The 25,899-nt window shown below is 44.8% G+C and overlaps 1 protein-coding gene across 2 annotated transcripts; it reads left to right on the top strand.

The window, feature by feature from the left end:
- The first annotated feature begins 1,173 nt into the window (after positions 1 to 1,173).
- On the top strand, positions 1,174 to 25,883 carry nck1b (NCK adaptor protein 1b). 2 transcript variants are annotated; one of them, XM_056433455.1, is made up of 5 exons: positions 1,174 to 1,356; positions 13,625 to 13,677; positions 14,149 to 14,389; positions 24,086 to 24,837; positions 25,088 to 25,883. In XM_056433455.1, exons 3-5 carry the CDS (start codon positions 14,164 to 14,166, stop codon positions 25,286 to 25,288), a joined length of 1,179 nt encoding a protein of 392 aa, XP_056289430.1. In that variant the 5' UTR covers positions 1,174 to 1,356; positions 13,625 to 13,677; positions 14,149 to 14,163; the 3' UTR covers positions 25,289 to 25,883. The 2 variants fall into 2 exon arrangements, with proteins under 2 accessions (XP_056289430.1, XP_056289431.1); XM_056433456.1 differs by lacking the exons at positions 1,174 to 1,356; positions 13,625 to 13,677; positions 14,149 to 14,389 and adding an exon at positions 17,562 to 17,635.
- Positions 25,884 to 25,899: the final 16 nt, after the last annotated feature.

The raw sequence follows: 25,899 nt of genomic DNA, 5'->3' as shown, positions 1-25,899 counted from the left end.
TGTATGAATAGTTCATAGTAGGCATATTCCATATCTCTTTATATATCTAGTTGTCAATTCAAAATAAATTAGCAAAAATTGCAAATTATTACTTCCACCAAATCATACAGGATGAGACTCAGCCTAAAGTAGGCTACATCTCGTCTTTTGTACAGATGATTCTGGGCCAAATTAATAGATAAATAAATAAGTGGCAATCTCGAAGATTAAAAAAAAATTAATGTCTGTTAAGTCACCATCTATTATGGCCCTGCTGAGACTCCGCCAACTCATCCTCTCTACTTCCATCTGCCTGATGGATCATCGAGGTCTGGATCGTGGAATATGCCTACTACTAACTATTCATACACTCTGTCATATTCATTGATTGTGTTGTTACTGTGTTTAATTTGTGTATAATGATTCTTCTGTACACATTACATCTATTACGCCTGTCCATCCTGGAGAGAGATCCTCCTCTGTTGCTCTCCTGAAGGTTTCTTCCCTTTTTTTCCCCCCGTGAAGGGTTGTTTGGGAGTTTTTTTCCTGATCCGATGTGAGGTTTTGGGACAGGGATGTTTCTATGTAGATATTGTAAAGCACTCTGAGATAAATTTGTAATTTGTGAAAATAGGCTATACAAATAAACGGAATTGAATTGAATATTACTGAAGGAAGTAACACAATGTTTGAGCCTATGTTCAGTGACATTCCCAGAAAAAAATGCAGCTTTAAAGCCTTTTCTCATTTATATAGATACAAAATATACACGTCTTAAAAACTAAATATCATGTATCAGCAAGACTCCAGACGACTAAACTCTGAGTAGATATATACTTTATTAATCCCCAAGGGGAAATTTGTACTTCCAAAGTGTTCACTCAAACATAAATTCCAAATCCACAAGATATTAAATATGAATGATTGCCACTTTAATCTCTTTTTTTCACACGCGTTACATTTACAGTAACGATCAGGTGGACTTTTTAGCCTCTCAGTGCAAAAATCAGGACGGATGCTCATGATAATGTAAAACATCAGGAGCTGCAGTGCGGTGAGACTGACAGCGCCGTGGTCCAATCACCACGGAGTCCATTTCTCCGCAGCCAATCGGATGCAATGAGGGAAACCTGGAATCCGAACGGGCTTGTGAGGCTGCAGCTAGCTAGCCTAGCTTTGCTACCCAGCAATGACATGCTTTTGATATAGAAATGCTATTCCAACGGGGCACATCGTCTCATCGGCTAGGCTAGCTGGTCACGGTGGGGAAAAAAAATAACTGGCCGCTCGCAGGGATTCTCGTTATCATTTGCGTGACGCTCTCAGACATTGAATATTTGTTAAAGGAGAGTAGAAGAGGTGGTCATCAGCAAGCAGGTAAGACATGGTGTGATTGTGAGCTGACGGCGAAGAGACCACACCACCGTTTCTCAAGAGAGCTAACCGTTACAGGCTAGCTCCTGCTATCCTTGGATTCACCGAGTAACGTTTTAAGTCACGTCGGCTAACGGCTAACCTAACCGTTAACTGTTAACCCCAGAATAAACAACAGCATGTCCCTGCCAACATGGCCAATGGACGGTCGCCCAGCTGGCCGCCGGCGGGTGATTGTGCTGTAACCGAGATATTTGTCCCGGTAGCGAGCATTTTGTAGAGATTTTCTTCGCCAGGATAACGCTCGCCAAGTTGGATAGCGCGATACACTTTTTTCAAGCTTAAGTTACGACATATAAAAGCACAGATACAACTGCGGCACAAGCCTCTCGAGTGAAGCTACTCTTCGTGTCGTGCTGGCACCACGTTAACGCGTTTATTTCTGAGATTGTAAACCGGGAGGACGCCTCAACGGTGGCCACAGCAAACGGTTCACGTTGCATCTCCCAATTAACTGCAGTCCCTAACTCTCATTGTTTATATTCTTTTTATATAACGTGAATTAATGCTCGAGTTTAAGTTGCTGTGCAGTGATTGCGCCCAGCTTGGTCATTGTCACGATGGAGGCATTCCCTACAATTCACTTATTATTCCCTCTTCCTTGCCCACTGATATGGCCTTTGGATATTTCATTTGAATTAGGGATTGTTCTCGTTTATATATATATATATATATATAGCCTTTTGAAGTGAAAGGATGTCCCTCCCAGTGTACTAGACTGATGGCTTCAGATATCTTGTGTTGGCTAAACAATTGCTCGACACTCAAATGTATTATGTTTACAACGGTATAAATCAGAGGAAACCTAGCAGATCTTACCAAAGTGAAGCTGGCAGCAGTGAACATGATTGTAAGTGCTAAATGAGTTCATATTATGTCAATGGACACATCAATTCAGCTCCCAATCCAAGACCGGAGCTGACAACAGCATAGTAGAATACAAATGTCTGTTAACTTTAATCTCCCTAGGGAGAGAATTTATAGCTAAGCAAAAGCACTGTGCAAACCATTTCTGTTTCGGGGTAAAATGTTAGATAATTGCTCTCTTTGCATATCTCCTATTATTGTGGCTACCTCACACAACCAGAGCCAGACGAAATGTCATGCTTCAGCAGCACAATGGGCGATAAGGCTGTATAGTTGTTGGCAAGCTCTTATGTTTGTGTGGCCTGTTACATTACTTGTTCAACAGTGCTGTGAAACAATCGGGAGATTAATATGGCTTGAGCATTTCATCTCGGATATTAATTCGGAGATATGTGGTTAGTTAGATGTGCATGATTTAAGGGGGGTAGCATGTGTTTCTTTCCAAACGCCAAAGGGTTTCTTTGCAGCTGCTGAATCGTATAGTTTCTGTAATTATTGTCACACTGACAGGCCTCTTCACAGTCTCTCATTAAGGTTTCAGGGAGGTGAGAGGGGGAGAGAGACATTTGGTCTGCCGTGGCTCTGGTCTGAGGATAGGTAGCGTTCTTAGGGAGAAAGATGGTGGAGATCTGCTGACCACCACAATTTGCTTAAAGGCTTATATATTCTCTTGATAATTGAGGCTAATTTGTAAGTAATATGAAAATGGCTATTAGGAGACCCAAAGAGAACATTTGTGTCCATCCAATTCCAGGTCATGAAGGCTACTCCAGGATTGAGGAAGTAAAGCTTTCCGTATTCAGCTATGCATTTCATACTACAGTGATGTGGCAATCTTTACTTAATCTGTGTCATATTTATAGCTCCTGTTGACTCTGATGAGCTCTAACGATGCTCTTTCTTGCTGATATGACAGTATAATCTTTTGGCGAGTGAGGTCTCCTTCCTCTTTGCTTTCTGAGTGCCTGCTCTGTGCTCCAGTCGCCTCAAGCAGCCAAATCTGTGTCCTCACAGCCGCGGGGAAAATACCAACTGTGCATTTTTGTAATAGCCAAAAATCTAATGTGGTTGAAAATTCCCCATGTCAGATGACAAGCCCAGTAATCTAATGTATAAAGTGGCTTTAGGTTTCTATTGAAGTTTAGAAGTAACAGGATTGTTTCTTCTTTTTGTTATAATCTCAGTTATTGCATTTGCTCTCTTCCATTTCCTCTTTTTCCTTTTTCTGTCAGACGTTCTGACTGCTCATACATATAGGTATGTTTGATTGGTCAATAAAAAAAGTACTTAAAGCCCCACTATGTAGTTTTTCCCTTTTAGCGCCCCCTTCAGTTTTTGAGGTATTTAACGTTTACTTCAGTGTCGTAAATACCCAGTTACGATAGATGCAGCCTCGCATACACTTGTATTGAGTTGGGATCATGTGTTGTCCTGTATTATAATTATTATTATTATTGTTATTATTTGTACGTGTCACGGGTTATAAAAGGTGACGAGGGGGAGGTGACGCGAGTTTTTTTTTGTTTGGAGCGCGCTGACAGGCGGCGGACTCAGAACGGCAGCAATCCGGCGACTGTTTCTATTTTGGATTCATACCAACGGGCGGGATCACTAATAGAAGACTGCGCAGGAACACTGTGAACTGGCCCAGCACCTACCGGACTAGGGTGAAGTAGCGCGGGGATTGAACGCGGCGCCGCCACGTTTCCGCCTGGTCGGTCAGCTGTTTGCCGGCTTTTGGGGGGAGGGGGTGCGCGTGCAGTCATTTACTTTTGTTTTGGGGGACTGCAAAGACTTTGGGACTGTCGGGATCCGGGGATTATACTTCGTTTTGAGTGGGTTTGATTTTTTAGTGTATGTGTTCATTTTGGGGGCTTGCAGATGCATTGAATTTGATTTAATATAATAACATTTGGGTTTCCGCATATCGACTGTGTTTCTTTTACGACCATTTGAGCAGAGAGAGTTAACACCAGAATTCGCAGATCCGCCCATTCCCTTTTTTTTTTTTTAGCGTATTGTACCTTTTCCCCTTGATTGAGTTGCTAAGGGCGAATTGTTACAACATAACCAAAAGAATGACAACATTTAGTTTAGATGAAATACCGATCGCGTTTTCAGCCTATATACGTTGTTTTCTAAATGTTTGAATGTGGAGTACGTGTGATCGAATACAATATTGTTGACAACACCAAAAAGCTACATAAAAAGCTCCCTTATACTGTAGCTGCGAGCGTGGAGTGGCACTATATGACATTGCGTAATCACTGCCAGAAAGCAGGTCGAAGTACATCCGCCCCGGATCGGGCGGCTCCAGAATCCTACATAGCCGAGTTATTTCCCCACAGACCCCCGATGGCAATAGCGGAGACGCAAATCGTCATATTAAGTCATTGTAGCGGCACAATTTTTTTCAAGCTGTTATTTTAAGGTACAATTGTTACATAGTGTTGCTTTAATGTGTTAACCAATGTCACATACTGAGAAAGGAACTTTGTCTTTAATAAGGTGAAGAATGACAAGTGCATTTTTTTTTAAATCTAGCAGATCCGAGAACATAAGAAAAATCTCTACTTGGCTAATAAAGCAGACTCGAGCAAAGTTATCAAACACTGCACAGTTTTTGGTGTGATGACATTCCTCCTTACTTCTGCAAAACGTTACGGTCGTTATGCGTGGTTAAAATATCTGCTGTCATTTCTCATATGGAGTAAGTGATTTGACTTCCTCATTTAGGAGGAAAGCAGTTTTGTGGTGTTTTTCTCCATTAGTTCATTCTGGCTATAGGTGCTTTTCTGTGGGTTTGGCAGTGTGAACAATTCTGTACAGCAACTGCAGCTCTCATTGTGATGACATAATTAGTTGTGAATCCATGATAAAAAATACATTGTCCAACTGTTTCGTTTGAAGTGTACATTTCTTTTTCGAAGAGGGTACAGTTTTGAGGCACATCTGCATCTGTACTGTGGCCCACCTCCTAGATATGTCATGTGAATTTGTTGAAACAACATTAGCGATGCCTACAGGTACACTTCACTTCACCATTATCCTCTACGGAATTTAAATCTATGGTCTTGTCATCAACATCGGTGGACGCATGCGAAGAACAATTCCTATTGCTGTTGTAACACTTTGGTAAAATGACGGCAGCACCGCTAACGGCCAACAAACACACGTTATGTTTAGGGATGCACCGATCTGATCGGCGCCGATCCATATCGGCCGATATTCCCATTATCGGTTTTGATCGGCGTTCTCAAAACGGCCGATCAGATGACGTAACATCTGCGAGAAAAACTATCAGAGACGTTTCAATCGCCGCGCACCGCAACGGAGACGATGCGCCCGGCGAGGACCGCAGAGTGAGAGGTCAGAGGGGATCCTCACCACCGAGCGGCGTCCCCGTCCCCCGAGTTGAATCTCTGGGTCAACTCAGCCGACTCTCACATGTCTGCCCCTATAGACTGATGCTCACGGTAAACGCATTCGATCGGGAGCGCGCGAGGATTTTGATAAAGTTAGCGGAAGGATTTAAGTGACAACATCCGGTTTTGCAAAGTTAGCGGAAAGAACCACGTGAAACAACATCCGTTTATCAAAATAAGATGTCGACAAATCATAAACTAACATATAAAAGTAAACAATTAACTGATTTTGTATCTTTATAGATCGTTTCTGAGATTTAGCTTAAATTATGCTAACATTAAAACATTTTTACTGTACCAAGGAAGAGTTTATAAAAATAAGTCAGACTTTTCTATGTTAAAAAAAGTCCTGTATATAGATTTCTCCAAGAGTTCCAGGAAATGAATGATGCAGATGTGTTCCATACATATCTGAAATCCCCTACAATAGCAATCAAACCATTTTAATGTATCAATTAGGACATTTTTCAAAGTAAAAGTCCTAAATGTTTAAAGAAATCTGTAATTTCTTTAATGTTTGAGGTGCTTTATGTATGTATTTCCTCATAGTCCTAGGCAATAATGCTACACAATAAATAGAATGCTTCAATCAACACCGTGATCGGTATTATCGGATCGGCAGGGACTGATTTCAGTGATCGGTGATCGGCACCAAAAAACCTGATCGGTGCATCTCTAGTTATGTTCAATTAAATGATGATGCATTCAGGCTCTGGTAATTGTAAAGATACATTCTAACGTTATCATGATGTGTTCGCATGGAATCTAGTAGAATGAAGTGTTGGTGAGAAACTTGAATAACTCTAATCCAAACCTTGAGTTTTATGATCTGTTGCACAATTTGGAGGAGGTCTCCCAAACAAGCCGAGATGTGTTTCGTCAGCTTTATGAAATAAAAGATCAAGAAATCCTGCAGAAAGCTTTTTTTATTCTTTTGGTTTACTCTAAAGTATATATATATTTTTTTTAAACATTTTTGTAATTTTGTAATTTTTTTTTTACTGTGCTGGCTGAAGTCAGGCTGGTCAGGCTCGCCACCACTTATTTGGACGTTAACATATTTGAAACTATTGTTCTTGGGAACCTCAAAGTTTCTGCTTAGTTTTAGTTTGACAGTTTTAAGTCTTATGTGTTGCTACTTGTACAGCAGTTTTGTTTTTGTGGGGACGTTCAAAATAAGAAAATAAAACAATACAATGTGATAAAATACAGTGATAAGTTGACGTGTTATAAAATGGTGTTCCGTGAAAGACTACTTTGGTCATATTGCTGTTTCTCAGTCAGGCAGCACGGAGCTGAGGATGTTTGTGGAAAATGTTGTTTGTCTCGCCCATCAAACTTCTTGTGAATTTTTGCTGACCCCAGATTTTTTGTGGCATCGCCGTGCAATATGGAACGCCATGCTCACGAGTTCTAACCCGTGGCCCTGCCAGACTTTTGTCACAAGTGGCTTGTTTTGTGCTTTGTGACAGCACCCTCGGGCCCATATTTGCCAGAATGTTCGAAGACTAAGAGGAAGCCAGTGTATCCATTTCATTTCTCCGACTCAGGCTGGGTATTATTATCTTGCGGTTTACAAATGCTGCTTTTTTGACTGCAACAATCCCTTTTTCCAGAAGGCTGCAGGTGCAGCAGGTACATTGCACGGCCAGATCGCCTGACAGCGCACATAATTAAACCACAACAGATTGATTGTCCTCCCGTACTTTATGTTAGGAATCCTTCTGCTGTGTAAACCTTGGATTAGTCATTGGGGAAACCCCCAGGAGCTCTCAGAGTTGGTGATGTAACCTGGAGGTTTATTTTGCTCTTGCCTTGATCCCAGTTTGCTTGGATGTGGCCATCATTGGACCTCGTAGCTATAAGCAAACGGGCCACCCAGAACAACAACCGACAGGGCGTAGATGCGGATCTATCGGCTCTGCTGACGTAGGTGGGGTCTGAGGAAATGGATCCTCGTGTCTATTTACTAATGGAGAGGACATTAGTTTTTCCTTGATGGCATGCTGCTGCTAAGCCCAGATGGAGACTACATTAAACTAATTTAGGGTAAATACTGGAAGGTAATAATTAGATCTTGTGTGAGCCTGCTTCAATTTGACTTATTTATCAAAAAGTAATCCAGTGACTTTATTTCTAAACGTAGCCTCTTCTAAAACATGTTTCCTGCGAGCACTTTGGTTTGTATTTTGTTGTTGTGTCGATCAGGCTTTTACGGGTCGATACGGATCACCGAGTTACTTAGCTGTGAAGATCTGTGTCTTAGTTTTTTGACCTTGTCATCCCTTTTAATGTCGAGTTGGTCTCCCCACTCCAAAATGCAGGAGCCAAAAAGCCACGAATAGCAAGTCAGTTGACCAACACCGTCTCTGTGGCTAGAGAGCAGCATCCAGCATGGAGCCCTGTGAGGGGACGTTATGCAGTCGTAATTCACTGGGAAGTGAAAACACTTTCCAGCTTTGCTTGTGTCGTTTCCTTATCTATTAAAATGATCTTCAGATTTACCAACGAATATCTCTGTCATGATTGGGTGCCCAATCTATCAGAATATGGGTCTTTGATAAAAGACTGATACCATATCATAGAATAGTCTGTGTTTAAAGTTCAGTGCTTGCAGCTTTAGAGAAATAAACCAGGGACTACGGTATATTGTTTGGATGAGATTCCTCTTCCCGCAACTGTCAAAGTTGCCGGAGCATTTTGTGGCTGAATTGCAATATGACATATTTCAATTGGAGGCATCTGTTTGTCCTTCTTCCAGATTAGTTTTGAGCCTTTTGTTGTGAAAATGGCCGAAAAGAAAGCTTGAAACTGTTGGTGTTTCTTGTTGATATAACAGTAAATCTCTGGCAATTCTCAAAGGACATGAACCAGTCTATTTTGGGCCATTCCCAACTGCTGAGCGGCGGATAACCAAATGCTTTCACACAGTCTTGAGCCTATAGGCTCAGCCCAAAACACGAGAGACCCAGCTGTACATATTTCAGTTTTAATATGATATTAGACTAATACAGTTTTATTGGGGAGCATCGTATTTTCTTCCAGCAACTCCAGTGTTCAAGTTTAACTCCTAACTCTCTTAATTGAGATGCATTACACGCATCAATGCAAGGCAAAGATAAGTTATCTAAACTCGGAGGTCAAATCTGCACTCTGTCCGATTGCATCACTTTCCCAGCATCCGGTCACCCTTGTGTCTCCACTTCCTGTCTCACAGCTGGCCTGCCAAGTCTCCCATGACCCTTTGCTGCTATGCCTCTGTTTTGTTTTGAGTGAATCTAGGACCGCCGGGACGAGTCGCGGTCTCACGGGCTTTCGTTGCCGTGGGTCGATGTGAACGAGAACCCGGCGCATGTTCGTCACTCCGTCGCCGTCCGATTGTCAAGCCGGCCCGGTCGCGTGGCCACAATGTGCGTTCTGGTGTAAGTTGGCGGAAGTGCCGGCGTGCCAGAGGGGCGGAGTGAGCGGCGAGCATACAGGGCACATTCCAGAAGGCAGCAGAGGCTGTGATTTCAGCAGGCCGTCACAGGGATTCGGTTACTCTGTCTGCCTCTGTGAGCTCATGCCGCTGCCGTCTCAGTGCCTCAGCAATCCTGTCGAGTAATGGTACTATTTGCGACCACAGGGAACCGTAATCCCTCTCTCAGGCGTGTTTATTATGAGGAATCCAGTGGTTGTGACCTAATTTTTGACAAAGAACTTCTGGTTAAAGTCGGAACCATTCACTGGAATTCTCGCGGATCACTAATACCATCCCGGTTCTTTCCTTCTCGTGCATATGATAAGATAAGATAAGATATACTTTATTAATCCCCAAGGGGAAATTAGTTCTCTGCATTTAACCCATCCTTAGTTATTAAGGAGTAGTGGGCTGCTGTGAAGCGCCCGGGAAGCAACTGGGGGTTCAGTGCCTTGCTCAAGGACACTTCGACTTGCAACTAATGGGGAGAGCGGGGATCGAACCGACAACCTTGGGGTTGCAGGACGGCCCTCTTACCCCACTGAGCTACAGCCGCCCCTATATAATATCTCTGGTGTTGTAGCTTAAAACCGTTTATTACCACGCAGGCCACTAGGTGTGCTCTTTGACGAGATCTACACTTTTCCTCCAGAGCCCTGATGGGTTGTTGTGGCGGCAGCTGGAGGCTGCAGGATGTGGTCAACTCATGTCAGAGTTTCATCGTGAGGTTGCAAACTGCATCTTGATGACACCACTGATGTGCAGATGCGGTTTGTCCCACGCAGTGTAATTAAGCTTCTTTATTGACAAGCAAGACGGTATTTTCTACCCTTTTTTTCACTAATAAAGATAACGGAGCCAGATTTGGGCAAGGGTCCTTTTGCTGATGGGAAACAGTTGTGACCAGTGTTGGCACTCTTGAGAACATGAGTGGACGACTGATAGTAAACCTGGTGTTGCCGTCGCTGGCTCACAGCGGCTGCTAAGGCCGCAGATAAGCTGGGCCCACTCTATCCGCTTGGTATTTGGTAGTGAACTGTTAGCTATTTGGGAAAATAGTTGTAAACATCAGCTTCATTCTAAATGTTGACATTCAAATTCTATGCAGCGCTTTTATTCATTAAAGAAAATTGATTGAATACAAAAATAAATGTAATCCAATTAATGACTTGAGAATTAAATAGAGATTTTTTTTCATAAAATAATGTCAACAGAAAGTCAAAGCTTCAATTCTTAAATTTAATAGAAGATTCTAATGTAAGAAGGACATTCAGTCCAGCCATATTAACAGTGCTATGTTGGTTATTACACGACAGACGACGTTTGTTAACGTCTTCTGTCGTGTAATAACCATGTACATAGAGTTCAATCTGCAATTGACAGTAAATTACAGTTTTTCTTTTGTAGCATGGAGCTGTTTTGTTGGTAAACAATCAAAAAGGACTGAAATTATATGTACTCAAATAACAGAAACGTTATCACCACCAATGAATATAAATTGTCATTGTTTAAAGCAAAAATGCCAAACATATTTTTGTTCCAACTTTCCAAATGTGAGGCTTTGCTGATTGATTTATCTATTTCATATAACTGCAGTCAGTATGCAGATGGCTGCCTTCTGCTGCTGAACCTCTGGGAAGCTCTTATTCTGAAGTAGCTACAGGAAGTACCACCTTAAATTGCCGGCATTTATTGTCCAGTCAAAAAACAAATATCGAGCTGGGGAGTGGGGGCATTCTTTTGGTACTTTTTCTGTTTGCATATTGCAAAGCGAGGCAAAGTAGAAGCTGCAGCCACAGTTAGCTGGGAAAGCCCAGAAGTTCCCCCTGGCCACCGGGTTGGACCACCTGTCTCCCATTCCATGTGGTCCGGTTGCCCTTGTTGACGGCCACATGGCTTGTGAATACAGATCCTGTTTTTGCTTTATGTCTGGTACCCAAGTTATTTTCAGAGTTGTCTCGCTTGCATCTATCTACACAGTTATTGCACTTCGAGCTAATCACTCGAAATCCAGACTGTTTGCTGTCCTGGCTCCTCGGGGGGGGGGGGGGGGAACAAGCTCCCCACTGACATCAGGACAGTAGGAATTCTCTACAGCTTCCGCCGGAAACTAAAAACACATCTTTTCCGACTATATCTGGATTAAAACACAGATTAGCACTTCAGGTTGAAATGCACTTATTGTAAGTCGCTTTGGATAAAAGCGTCTGCTAAATGACATGGAATGTAATATTCACTACATACTGTATTGAGTTTATGTACCGTATGGTTTTCAACAGTTTACATGTTTTTTTTATTTGAAACTACCAGGAAGAAGAGCTAATGTGTCTCAATGGGATGTCAAACCATTCTTGAATCCTGAATCGGCAAACTGACTTACGATAGGAAGATCGCCCCATACTTGTCTGGCTCCCACCGTGGTCTGTTTTCAGGATCACAAAATGCTGCTAAAAATAAAATGTTGTGATGTTTGCTTAAATGGTAAACAGATGAAATTGTTTGATTTCAAGAGAAGGATTGATTATGCATGAGAAAGAAAGTAAAAAACAAATGGAAGCAAACAAGTTATTAGATTTTGGCCAGATAAGCTGAACGTGGCTCTTTTTTTAATTGAATGTGCACTGTGGGGTGGGTGATGGATGGGCTACCTGTTAACTCTGCTCGGCACCAGGGTAAAGGGAGCTCCACTGTGTGCATGTCACCATTTGAGAAGTTTGACCTATCTGACCTCGTGTTTCGTGCTTTGGAATAGAGAGCAGCCGTGGCTCAGTCTGCAGCTGCGTGATTAGCTCAGAGCATCTGTCACCCAACTTTTTGATCCTCCCTCACATCTGCAGTATCGTAAGTCACTGCGGTGTCGATGTGCTCTCAGCGCGCAGCCACCCTAAATGTAGGGGTGGACGGTAGTTAAAAAAAAGAAGTCAGACTGGGTTGCAGTTTAAAAAGTGAAAATGGAAGATAGGTGGGAAAGAGTTAGTCGTACGTTGATGATTCATTCATCCACTGACGGAGAGAGAGAGAGTTGAAAATGAAAGCTAGTCAGGGAGGGATGTTGTAAATGGAGAAGGAGCCTCTTTGGCAGACGGCTATCCAGTCCAGGGAGTGGAGGGATTGTTGCCTTTTGTCTTGAAGGAGTCAGCACTCGAGGAAAGTAAATCGGCTATTTTGGTTTTGTGTCAACGTGTCTCCCAATGTTCATTAATTACATTAGACGTGGAAAAGAAGCAGGCAATGACGTGCCCCCGAAAAACCACACTATACACTCTAATATGTTTTGGTAAACAATGTCAAAAACACCCAACATTGGGTGGGGAAGGGGGTAGCCCAGACCACAGGTTTCCCCCTTAAACATGTTGGTCTTATATATTGCATTTTAGCGTTTGACACTTGTCATGGTCTTCTTGTCATTTCTGAATGAACCATCTCAACATCTTCTTCAGAACAGTTTAAGGAACACTCTTCTCAGCCTGGACTGATTTGCTGTTGATTTGACTCCCCTGGGATAATCTTGCTGGAAGTTTAGCTTGGCGCCTTCTGTTTGCCTGCGATCAGGTTCTGGGCATCTCAAGGCCAGCTGGAGCTGAAACCTATACATGCTGCTTCAAACACAACCAAAACCAAGAGCTCTCAATCAATGAGGTCAGTGTCTGGTCCCTGAAGCCAGTCCGGGTGGGGGTGGGTGGGGGGAGGAGGTAGAAGGTGAAACTCCTTCCACTCCCATGACATCAGGGCAGCTCAGCACTAAGCAGCCCCCCCCCCCTCCCCCCTCTCAAGTGCTGCAGTCTTAACCCAAGCGTAGATGTGCTGCTGGCTACATGGGTCACACGACCGGTTGTTGTGAATGTGGTTATTGTTGAGCACAAACAAGTTGTGATTGTATCTGCACTCCCAAATCATAATTAAAAAATGCCTGAGGATCTCGAAAGTTCTTGTGATAAGCAACGCTGCAAACAATAGAGCCCTGCTTGTGAAGCGGTCCACATCATCGCAGCATTTGTATTGGCCTTATCCCACATCGTTGGTGCTCGGCGAGAGCTCCCCTCCCTGACGTAGCCGCACTGCTGACGCACAGGGCCCCTCTTCTCTACTTCCCTACTACAGTCATCTTTGCCATTCTTCTGGCTCACAGATTTCTCGCACAGTAGACAATCGTCGGACCACTCTGGCAGGAAATAATCGTCCCCTCTGTACATTTATGAAGAATGTGGCTGGTGGATATTGAGAAATTGGCACTATCCTCTCTGGCAGCGGTCAGTGTTGAAGACTAAAAAGAATAGTCATTGACTTGTGTTATTTCAACAGTACAATTGTTAGCGGGGAAATTACGTCCGAAGAGACTAAACTGTGGAAATGGTAGTTTTCTTCAGGGCTCGCTGCAGGAGACATGCGAACATCATGACCACTTACCGAGTGAACGAGTTGGTTTGTAATTCTCTTGCATTGTCTCTTCTGTTCCTAGGTCTACAGAGAAGTATCAGAGCCTTTGAAGTTGCAAGCTTTGATGCAGTACAGGTACAACGATCTATATTCAGACACCGTTTCTAAATGTACTTTTGGTGTTCCTCTTACCTAATCATTGTCTCTGGAGCAAACGGCACACCGATGGGTGAGATGTGTTAAATCACACGGAGATTTTATGAAGATGCATATGTCTTTGTGCAGTTCGTTTTGTAGTGATGTTCATGTCATTAAATGCATGTTGACGTGTCATTTCTGAAACGGAACAAGAAAACCCTTGTTGGCGTTGTCCACCACCTACGCGGACCAATTTCCTGAAGGAAACCCGGTCTTGTTTTACAACAACAGAAGCGGTGCCCACATTTATACTGGTGGTAGAAACTGAGGCTAACTCTATCGCTGCTCCTACTGCTTCACATAAGTCAACACTGGCCCAGATTACAATGTAGAATATAATGTTTTTGTTTTTTGTAATGTAGACAATTCATTTTAAAAACCCTGACCTCCTGTTCTCCTCCCTCCCAGTGTACTGAGTGCAAGATGGCGGAAGAGGTGATTGTCATCGCCAAGTTCGACTACATGGCCCAGCAGGACCAGGAGCTGGACATAAAGAAAAACGAGCGCCTCTGGCTCCTCGACGACTCCAAATCCTGGTGGAGGGTTCGAAATGCCACCAACAAAACAGGCTTTGTGCCGTCCAACTATGTGGAGAGGAAAAACAGTGCCAGGAAAGCTTCTATTGTCAAGAATCTCAAAGACACACTCGGTAAAACCAAACACTTCTGCTCTATTCACTTTGCAAGTGTTTACTTCAACTTGCTATAGTTTGAGCACTCGAGTCCGGTTATTTTAGTTTTAGGTGCGTACACAATCCAGTTAACCTGTATTTGCACTCTAAACATGCAGATACATCGTCACTCATAAGATCTTTTTGATAGAGACTGGCTTGCTTTGTGCTTTATACACAACTGTGGATTGTTGATCTATCTAAATGGAGTAGAATCGGAGAGCATCTGCTATCGAGGCCAGTGACCACATTGTTGTGGTATCTAATGTTCTCTGCTGTCGACAGTCACGGCCTCCACAGGAAGGTGGTCGTCGGTTGATCTCTGATTGGTTGACATGCTGAGAGCTTCTTTCTTCTCACAGCCGACTCAGACTGAAGCTTTAGTATCTGGTTTGGGTGTCTAGGGTGTCGTGTCTTATGTAATGGGGCGTTGTTCCGTCTTCATCTTGAAGCGTTTGCTTAGGTAAGGCTGTTTTACATTACTTTGATTTCATGTGTTTTAGGTTGAATAAGAAATGGCACAAAAAAGAAAATGTTTTAGTTTGTGTTGACTGACTTTTCCAAATATCTCATGTCCTTTTATCAGACTTGATACGACACAGGTGTCGTCTGCTCCGTCAACACAGCAGTAATATTTCTGGGCACTGCCATTTGCCAAGGGCCTTGTACTGCCAGGAGCACGCCAAATGTGACTGTATGTAAGCCACGGTTGCCATTTGTCTGAGCTTAATTCTTGATGACAGGCATTTCTGATAATTTGGGACGCACACACTGACCACTGGCATCCAGATAACCTGATATTAATTTTGCCTACATATAGTGTATTGCTTCTTTTCTCTTATGCGTTTCATAACATGTTGAAGGTCTTGTATTTAGTTTTATGATTTTCACACTTTAATCTCCACCAGTTCGACTCTGCAAGACGCCATTGTCTCAATTAAGAGCATGATGGGGTAACCATGTGTTTTTGTTTTTGGTGTAGTTAGGCCATGTTAGTTTTGGCCAGATCTAATTGGAGTTAAGGTTAAACAACAGCCTTTGCTACAGGAACTTTAAGGCACTCTTAACCCTTGTGTTGCCTTAGGGTCATTTTGACCCGAATCAATATTACACCCTCCCCCCGCCTTTGGATTAATTTGACACCATTCAATGTTTAATGTCGGTGTTCTTTCTGTAGTCAACAAACAAACATAAAGTGCCTCACACTTAAACTTGGAAAACAATATTAATTCTAATAATTTTCTGGAGGTTTTAATTGCTGGCGTCAAATTGAACCCAAAGGGTAAAATATGTTAGTAAATATAAAGGTAACAGGAGGGTGTAATATTGATTCGGGCCAAAATGACCCTAAGGCAACACAAGGGTTAAATAGGCGTGCAGGATATTTATATTAAATTGAGTATTTAGAAAAATGCCATGTGTTGTGTGATATAATGCAGTTCTTTTACTTACTACGTGTATTGCAGTTTATTACATTATTTTTTAGCTGTTGACTGACTTAAGCGCATGACATCAAACAACACTTGTGAAACTGATAGTTATCTTTTTCTCTTTTGCTAATTAATTTGGCTGTTATGACTTACTTCTGCGTGGGTTGACTCCCTGCGAGGAAACCCTGGCCCCAAAGTGGCTTCTACTTGCACAGAGGGATTGAAAGAATGTGGGTGTTGTGGGGACTTCTAACCAGAAGTGTGTCATCAATTTGTCACTGTATCACACTCTCCAGTGTTTGCAAAACACTTATCTGTTGGACATGTGAACTGTGTCTTCCTGTTAGCTGCACAGTGTGTGTATTTATTTATTTAAAGTCTGTGCAATGTTTGTGCTGAGAGGAGACTGGTGACATCCGGGCAAGTAGTGAGTGCAGAAAACCTTTTAAAAGAACATTTTCTTTTATAAATACAGCTTTTACAAATATATATATTTATATATATATATTATTTATATATATATTTTTATATATGTATATACATTCATTTCTATATACATATTATTTATATTTTATATATATTTTAAATGTAGTTATTTTTTTATTTTAAGTCCTGATAACACTAACTTTAATTTACAAGACATTTCCGATGACTTATTGCTTGACTCAATCATGTAAATTGTTTAACTGCTTCACATTTCGGCTGCCCATTCTGTTTGGCCCCAGGAGTTTACTTTTCTCTTGATGTATTGTGTTGTTGGGTCGCACCACGGCCACGGGCTTCCTAACAACTTCCCACCTGTCACTACATCCATTGATCAAATAACCCCAGGTGAACCGCTGCATGTTGCACACGCACACACACACACGCACACGCACACGCACACAGACAGTCAGGTCTCACTCACATAAACACAATAAAAAAAGGACTAGTGTAAAACATGAGTTCAGGGAAATGTGAGCCTTGTTAAACACCGATACAATCGGGAAAGCTTGTAAATGTCACAATCATTTGTCTCTTTTATGAGCTAGAAGTTGATTTAAGATGTTTAAACTGGAAGGTTGTTGTTGCTGGTTGTGTGTGGGAGAACACGAAGAGAAACAGCCTGATGGCTATACTTCCCATATGTTATGTAGGAGGGGGGGAAATGTATAATTTTGTTCTTCTTTTTTTTTTAAACAAGCCCGTTGCTGGGTGTGGAGTAGTGTCATCGTTTGAAAGAATGTGTGAGGGTATGATGTGTCTGCAGATGGCTGTTATTTGGTGTGTGTGTTTGAGGACTCATGTTTCCTGGGTTTGTTGTAAAGTTGTGAGTGTGTCTCCACAAACAACTGCTGTCATGTGACACATCGCACTCACTGACTCACTGAGTCGTAGTGCAGCAGATCCTCACCGGGTGTATTTTTCAGATCGCTTCCCTCCTACAAATACTAATCTGCTGCTCCATGTTGATGGAATAGATCCTTTACTTTCCCCATATCTCTCTCTTCTTTTATCTCTTTCTTTCTCTGAGTCTGAGCTTCAGCCCCCTCCCTCTTTACTTCTTACCCTTTCCATGAGGCCTCTGTACTTTGCCTTCCAGAGCTAGACTGGAGGCCTCTCTATCCCACTCACTCATTGGCTCAGACTGACCACATGGTCATGGAGTGGGCCGCCCTGCTCCGCTGTCCACCCAGCTCTCTGGGTGTTCACATGGAATAACTCTACAGCTGCAGTGGGAAGAGAGCACGGGCCGGGAGAGGGAGAGACAGCGAGCCCAAAATGGACATGGCTAACCTATTCAAACATTTCTTTCGTGAGTTTTTCCACTTTCTTCGTCTTTCTGTCGCTCCTTGTTTGCCGTTTGTAGAAGCAGTGTTGAGAGCTTTTGTCTGAAGTTTGAGGCGTTCTTGTTTTCTCTCTGACTGCAGGAGCGGTTGTCACGGTTTTCTTTCATCATACCCTTTCTGTTAAACAGAAATATGTTGGTTGTAAGTCGATTCCAGCTTTCGGTCAGCATGTGTCATGTTTCGAGCGAGCGATGGAGGTTTCTGTGCGTCCGTGTTGTGCTGGTAGAGAGAGTCTTAACAGCTTTTTACAGCTGTCTGCGAGCGGCTGCAAAGACTGGGTGGATATGCTTTTGAGAAGCCTTCTGCTGAGCCCAAGCCTGTAATTGCCTCAGCAATCATTCTCTGTCTCTTTCTTTTATACACACACACACACACACACACACACACACACACAAAACCACACTCACACACACAGTAATCCTCCCATTTCTTTCTAGCGTTTGTCCTAGTGAGTGGGCTGCAACTTGGTGGATTACATTATCATGCTTGAAGACCCTCTCCCCACCCTGTTTAGGAATATCTCAAGACGTAGCCAAAGTCTGTTTTCTTTTATACAACCCTCAGGGCAAGCTCGCTCATTCTGGGAGGGTCCCCCCCCCCTCCCTCGTCCACCCCACCGCCAGTCATGAGCTACAGTCGAAGGGACGCGGGGTGCTCATGTAGAACACTGTCGTCATTGTACTGAGAGGAGCGAGGGGTCTCTGCTGATTGATGGGACCCGGGCTCCCATCTCCCGCACCTCGCTCGGTTATCAGAGGAATGTCTTTACCCCGGCAGCTCCGTGAGCCGCAGACACTTCACAGCCACACTGACACACTTTTTCAAAAGGGCCTGGTGCACACCCATGCTGTAATCTCACCGTGTAACCGCTGAGTGGTATCTCCTGTCTCTGTCTATCTCTCGACTTGTGTGTGTGTGTGTCCGCTGCTTGTAAAGAATTCAGAGAGTGCAAAGGGCTGAGAAGAACATAGAGATGGGCTCACAAACCTTTTGCTTGTGTAAACCGAGAGCTGTTAGTCTCCTCTCTCTCCCCTCCCTCTGTTTTCCTGTTTCTCAGCCTCCCCAGCGAGCGGAAACTCTAATTTGAGCCACATTTCTCTCTGAGCGTTGGAGGAGCGCAGCCCAGAGAGGAAGTGAGAAGTTAGAAGGACGTTGAATCATTGTGCGGGGTCTGTCTGTTTGACTTTCTGGCAGCCTCGGTCCCTCGCTCCCTGCTCTGCAACTCCCGCTTCTTTTCTCCAAACGGCTGGCCACTGTTCCCAAACGCTGAAAAGCAAAGTACATAATAATAATAATTAAAAGACTGGCGGGAGAGTTGTCAACGTCACTTAGGCTGTAAGATGTTTTTCTCCCGTGAAGCCGTACTCTCATCTTTGTGTTCCTGTTCATTCTGCCATTAAGACTGGCTTAACAGGAAGTGAGCCGTGGTTTGGACTTGTTGAAGACTTGCAGAGCACTGGAGACATGTTGGTCGAAAACCAAACTACATTCACACTAATAGTTGACTAAGAGACTAGTGGACCGAGAGAAAGGGAATCAGCGAATAAATAGATAATTAAGTTATAAGTTTAGCATTTTCTTTTAAGGAAAAATGCCAAACATTGGCTGTTTCAGTTTTACAAATGTGAGTATTAGGTTGTGTTGAGTTTAGCAACACCTCCTGAGTCACTGTTTTAAGGTGTTTCTACTGTTAGAAATGCTGGTGTTTGTGTTGCAGTGTTGCTACAGCGGTCCGAAGTTACACAAATACCAAAAGACATGCTTGATTCACAACTAGTGTGATTTCAGAATTAAAGTGAATAATGCTGGAATAAATACAACCACTTTGTTTTGCTATCAGGGAGGTTTCTTTTTTTTAGAGATGGAGCACTGCGCCGCCATCCCAGCGACTGACGGCTGCCTGCTTTTGATGTCCCAGACGGCTGGAGTTGAAAGGGCTTTGCATGTTTCCTGGGCTGCTCTGTCAGCCGCGTTGGCTGCTTGATTGAAGCTGTCGTGCTGAAAGGCTCCCGAAGCCGTCCCATTGAAGCGCACGCCAACTCGCTCGCGTGTGCGTTCCCCTCAGTCAGCTTGACTCACTCGTTCTGTCTGCCCACAGTGTCATTACATTTAATGTGCAAGTCTCCTATGGCTGTGTTGCCTCGCATGTCCGCTGAAAGCGAGTGACACGTTGTTGTCAAGAGTTTAAATTGCCTTGGACACACAGAGGAAGGACTTCAGGCCAGTGTCGCACCGACCTGATGACCAGAAAGTTAAAAAAACACGTTTGGCTCTAAAGGAAAAATACATTTATTCGTGAGCGAGAGAAAAGCATTTCGCTGCTGTTGAACCCAGTGGTCGTGTTCTGCTCGTGTACTGGGATGTTCAGACAGGCTGACGCGGGGTGTTGTCGTCCACAGAGGAAGAGCGCTGGAATGGAGGGAAGCCGAGGGGTCGAAAGGGCCCCGGCAGACAATGGTGAGCCAGCCAGCGTAGGGAGGAGTTAAAAAACAAAACTAGTTCCTCTATGTCACTGGTAGCCAAACAATCTCAATAGCACTTTCTTCTCCTCCATCTGAAAACAAAAAGTGAAGTTGTAATTTTTTTTTTTAGAGATTTGACTCGCGCGTGTTAAGGCCTTTGTCATTGCTTGCAGTGAGTTACTGCCTTCTGACATGATTTCCTTCCTCTGCATCCTTTTCTCAGGAAATGCACAGGAAAAAGCATCTGACGTCAACAGAAAAAAGTTTCCAGTGTATTTTACTTCTCGATTCCTCTTCTGTCTTGGGGACCTTTCTTACGTAACAGAAGCGGCATGGTGTGCGGGTTTCAGAGAAGCGCTCCACATCTGCATAGACACATTATTCAGGTTCGCTTACAGGTGGGAGTTAAGTGTGGACTGTGAGAGGAGGACCCTCAGCTGGGGAGGAGCTGGGCTGGCGTCAGGGGTTGCTAGTTTTTTGTTTGTTGTTGCGTAGGACCCGTTACATGTTGCAGCATTTGGTTACAAAATTGGCAGCGCCTATTTACTCTTTAATTCAATTAGATTCTACTCGCCTGGCGCCTCACATGTTTGTGCTTTGGTGAAGCTGGGGGTCCGGGACCGTACGCTGGCCCGCTGGTCACACCATCAAAGATTCCCGGCTTCAGTCCTGATGGCATCCAGCGACGTGTCCGTCACAACAACGGATGCTGTGTCTGTGAAAGTGCTTGACCTCAAGGCTGCCCCGTCAGTAGAAGTTTGATACCACATGCAGAGTTGAAAAAAATCGTATACAAGTGGATATAAGTTTATAAATATTCCACTCATTTCAGCGAGTTATTTCTGTAAACGTTAAGAGGGTCGGACAGTTCTGCTGTTTGTCCTCCATACAGTTGTTAGCATTTTACGCTTTTTTCAATTAGACTGACTGACGACGAACTAAATAACTCCTCCTTCCTTGTGTAAATGATAACAACGGACTCGTTTGCACTGCAGCGAGCTGCCGAAGTTGTTGGGATGGCCAATTATATATCAATGCAGAATGGTTTCGCTATTTGTTAGATGTTTGTCGGATATGAAATATGTGTATTCTGATATGTTCACAATCAAAGCTCAGCTTGTCTGGCTGCTCGAGAGGTTTCAGTTGAGTCCTGCACTGACCTGACTCCGGATAAGAGCCGGTCCGCAACGCACTGCCAAAAGTATATGTTGATCAACCATCAGAACCGACCTGCACACCGCCTTATTGTATGCATTATAGTTGAACACTCGTTAGGACGGAAACACAGGCACTTATGAGGGCAGCTAAAGCTGGAGAAATCCACAGCACTTCCTTTCTCCCCCACCAACAGTAAGAGGAAGATCTGGGCTCAATAAACAGAAGCCCTGTTCCAAAATAAATAAACAAAACAAGAAACCTTCATGAAAGACATGAACTCGCTCACACACTTAAACGTCCCTCCAACCCTGAAAATAGTTTAAATTAACAGTGTTATAATTGCAATATGTCATTTGTTACAATAACAAATCATTTGAATGATTAAGATGTGCTTTGCTCCTTAAGAAAGTAGAACCTGTGACTGTCCAACCAATGACGATGTGGTTGGACCGAAGCACATGGAGGGTTCTGCCCGACGAGCCGGGCGCTGCTCGTCAAAACAGCCTCTGCTGCGTTGTCAAGGAGATCTTCGGCATCTTTGTTTTCTTTGCTGCCACCTGAGTGAATTCTCAGCATTTAACCGACCGCAGCGGGACCGATGGGCGCTTCCTCTTCTCTCCGTCTCGTCGAGCTGATGCCGGCTTCTCTCTCATCGCTCTGCTCGGCGTGAGCATCGAGTTGATGCAGCGGCCCGGTTCTGCTTTCTGCACGCCAAGTGTTCCTGTAGGGAAGCGGTCAACATCCTCCCCGACGGGGGCTGTTCGACCTGGCCAGAGAGATACAATATAAGCTCAGTTGTCTCCGTTCTCAGCTGGAGCTCAGCGTTCATTTATTTATGCGGGGTTGACCTCTGACCTTTGTTTGGAGCGAACGAGGTCATTTCCAACTGCTCAGTACACTTCCCGGGGCTTGCACCTGCGCGCACATCTTCTTCCTCAACATGTGGTCATTATAAACTTTGGAGAGGAGTGTTTTTCTTTATCTATGTGTAAATGTTAAGAATTATGTTATGATCCACATTTTGTGGAATTCTCTAATTCGTCCATTTCGTCTATATAAAAAAAATTCTGAATGTTTATATGTAGACGTTTTGTTTTTGTCTTTTTTAAGTTCTTCTCGGAGTTTTAAGTCTCCACAGCGGCGTGAGTAGACTTCCACGTACATACGGCGCTCTTCGCCCCCGCTCTGCAGCCTGTAGTTATCTCCAGCGGTGTGACTAATAACAGGGTCTACCTGGAAGCAGTTTGACGTTGGCCTCTCAGCACGACCGTGACGTGTGTCGGCGCTCCTCGAGTCACGGACACCTTTTCAGTGCCGATGTCTCTGCGGTGAAGCAGATTCAATGTGCGTTGTGACAAATTAGTCACGCTGCTCGCTCCGAAAACAAACACACATACCATCCTGAATGATCCCAAAATCATGGAGACTACGCCCTGCCTCCCTCTATAATTTCACCCAGCTGACTTGATTATGCAAGCGAGAGCTTTGCAAACGTAATCAGAAGGAGTCACTCCTTTGGTTTGCTCGCTGTGTGTCTGGCATCGAGCTTTGGTTTGTCGGCATCATCATTTTGGCCGTAGGTCTGTGGCGATGGCATCTCTGTCGTACCGGCTTTGAAAGAACGAGCAACCAGGTGGATGCTTCTGTTCCCTTAAGTAATATAGGGGCCGATCGAGCCGTGGTTCTCAGAGCTGCTGTCTGGGGTCTTGGAAAGTTGGAAGAAGTCGTGATCTCGCCACTCTGTCCGCTGCTCGCCAAGTGGAGATTCTTGTCCAGTAAGACGATGGCCACGGGCCTGCCAGAGCTCGGCCTCTGGGCTTCATGACCGAGGAACAGGCTAGACGGCTCGTTAAGCCTCTGGGCTGTTTGCAGTTGCCAGAAGGTCGACTGTGTGTCTGCTAGATGTCCCCGCGGTCACGCCCTGAGTGACCGGCTGACATTTGGACTGCAAACCGAAAGGAGAAGCTCTCTGCTAGCCCACAGTGGACAGTGTCTCGAGAAATATGTCCTTTTTTATTCATCCCCTCTCTTTGCCTGAATCAAATGGTCAGCTCACTGCCAGATGCTTGGCGGCTAACGGGATGTTGACCGAGGGGAGGGAGCGGAGCTGAGAGCGGTTGCAGACGTGGGGCAGAATTTGGTGTCCAGCTGCAACGCCGCAGGTGTCCGGGCAGCAAGGTGATGAGCATCACGCGTGACTGCGTCCATGTGCAGTTGTCCGTTGTTCATCCCAGTGTTAAGTAGCAGTACTTTGATAAACTAGTGTACATTCTTTTTTTGTTTCCACAGGATTTATTGGCCCATGCCAAAAACAAGTTTTCACCCCAACTCCATTTCTGTACTCGACCACAACTGCGTTGCTTTTCTTTGTTTCTCCAGCACCTCGGCTATCCCCAAGAATGCAAGTGTGGGGGGCTAGGCCGCTGTCCATGTGGAAAAGGAATGATTTTAGCCCGACTTACCCCCCCCCCCCCTTAATGGTTATTATCGCTGCCTGGTATTTGTCTGAGATTTGTACTCCTTCCTTTACATTTTGAGGTCTCTTGTAATGGTGTGTTTGTGTGTTTTGGATTTCTGTTGAGACTTGTTCCGCTTCAGTGCAAATGGTGTGAAACTGTGAATTCCAGGGACTTGCTTTTCAGTAAAATTGTGACATTTTGTGAAATGAATCCCAAAGATCTGTGTGCCTCCCAGTTCCCCTCCTCTCCTACTTCACTGGATCCACTTCACCCGAGTGTCGCTGATGCCGTGTTCTCTATAACTCTCGCACCTTTCTGATGTGTTTGTGCCGTCTAGGAATCGGGAAGGTGAAGAGCAGAAAGGGGGGCATGCGAGACACGGCCTCCAACGCCGACACGGACACGGGTGCCGATAACAGCGAGCGGCTGTACGACCTCAACCTGCCCGCGCTGGTCAAGTTCAGCTACACGGCGGAGCGCGAGGACGAGCTGTCTCTGGTGAAAGGCACGCGGGTCGTGGTGATGGAGAAGTGCAGCGACGGCTGGTGGCGCGGCAGCTACAGCGGGCGGTCTGGCTGGTTCCCGTCCAACTACGTGACGGAGGACATGGACGGGACGGCGGGCGGGGGCACCGGGGGCCTCGGGGACCCGGCCGGATCGCTCTCGGAGAAGCTGGCGGCCGCGGTGCACGGCAGCACCAACGGGAGCCGCGTGCTGCACACGGTGCAGGCCCTCTACCCCTTCAGCTCGGGCAACGACGAGGAGCTGAACTTTGAAAAGGGCGAGGTGATGGAGGTCGTGGAGAAGCCCGAGAACGACCCGGAGTGGTGGAAGTGTCGCAAGGCGGACGGACAACTGGGCTTGGTGCCGAAAAACTACGTCACCGTGCTGGACTCCGCCGCCCACAAGTCCGCAGCGGGGCCCGCCGGGCCGCCCACGCCCGACTGCGACTACATCTCGCCCTCGAGCATCGGGCGCTTCGCGGGGAAGGAGTGGTACTACGGGAAGGTGACGCGCCACCAGGCGGAGGTGGCCCTCAACCAGAGGGGCGTGGAGGGGGACTTCCTCATCCGGGACAGCGAGTCCTCGGTCAGTAGCCGCCGCGCCGCTCCTGATGTGTTGCACGAGGTTTACGGCAGCGAGGCGCCTTTACACCGGCGGGGGTCACGACCCCGGGCAGCTGGCGCTTTGGCGACAGCGTCTGAAATTTAAAAACCAAATTCTCCCAAAAGCTCCAATAAGCGTACGCTCGGTCTAAAGGCGCCTCGACTGAACACAGAGGAATGAAACACGGAGCAGTGATGATATAAACTTGTATTTATTTTCTTTCTTTCCACAGCCAAACGACTTCTCCATCTCCCTGAAGGCGCAGAGTAAGAACAAGCATTTCAAAGTGCAGCTGAAGGAAAGCCTTTACTGCATCGGACAGCGCAAGTTCAACTCCATGGAGGAGCTGGTGGAACACTACAAAAAGGCCCCCATCTTCACCAGTGAGCAGGGAGACAAACTGTACCTGGTCAAGGCTCTGGCTGCCTCCTGATCCCTCTGACACACACACACACACCTATACATTAACTGCATCCCTATATAAATACACACAGATACTTACGCCAGAACACAAACTAACATTTAAACTCCGAGCCTGAGGACTTCAACACATCATCGGGACTTAAATGCCCGATTTGTGTGCATTCCAAGAGGAGGTATGGAACGAGGATGGGAGACACGCAGGAATGGAGGGGGAGACAAAGAGACGATGGACTCCTGAGAGTTGACGACAGACTTCTTGTTCGCCTATTTTAAATTATCCAGATGTTAGGTCATAGGCAATGCCATTTATTTCCACCTTGATATCTATTAGAGTTGCCTTTTTAGTTTCCTTTTTTGTTGTTGTTAATATATAATCTAAACGGTTTCTTTTTTTTAATTTTTAAATGTGACTTTTAACTGTATCCAATTCACAACAACCCCCCGTATGAGGCATCTTTCAGATGTTCGCCAACTCGCCTACAGAGGTCGACATTTCAACTCGTTCATGTTGTCCGTCTTCATCTTTCCTCTCTGACTGTGGACACGCTAATCCACGACTTCTGCTAACTGCTAATCATGAATAAAAACTAAGTGACCAAAATATATTTATTGATACAATTC

Source organism: Pseudoliparis swirei, chromosome 16 (genome assembly GCF_029220125.1).
Source record: "Pseudoliparis swirei isolate HS2019 ecotype Mariana Trench chromosome 16, NWPU_hadal_v1, whole genome shotgun sequence".
Taxonomy (NCBI): Eukaryota; Metazoa; Chordata; class Actinopteri; order Perciformes; family Liparidae; genus Pseudoliparis; species Pseudoliparis swirei.
This window is presented reverse-complemented; position numbering and strand designations above follow the sequence as displayed.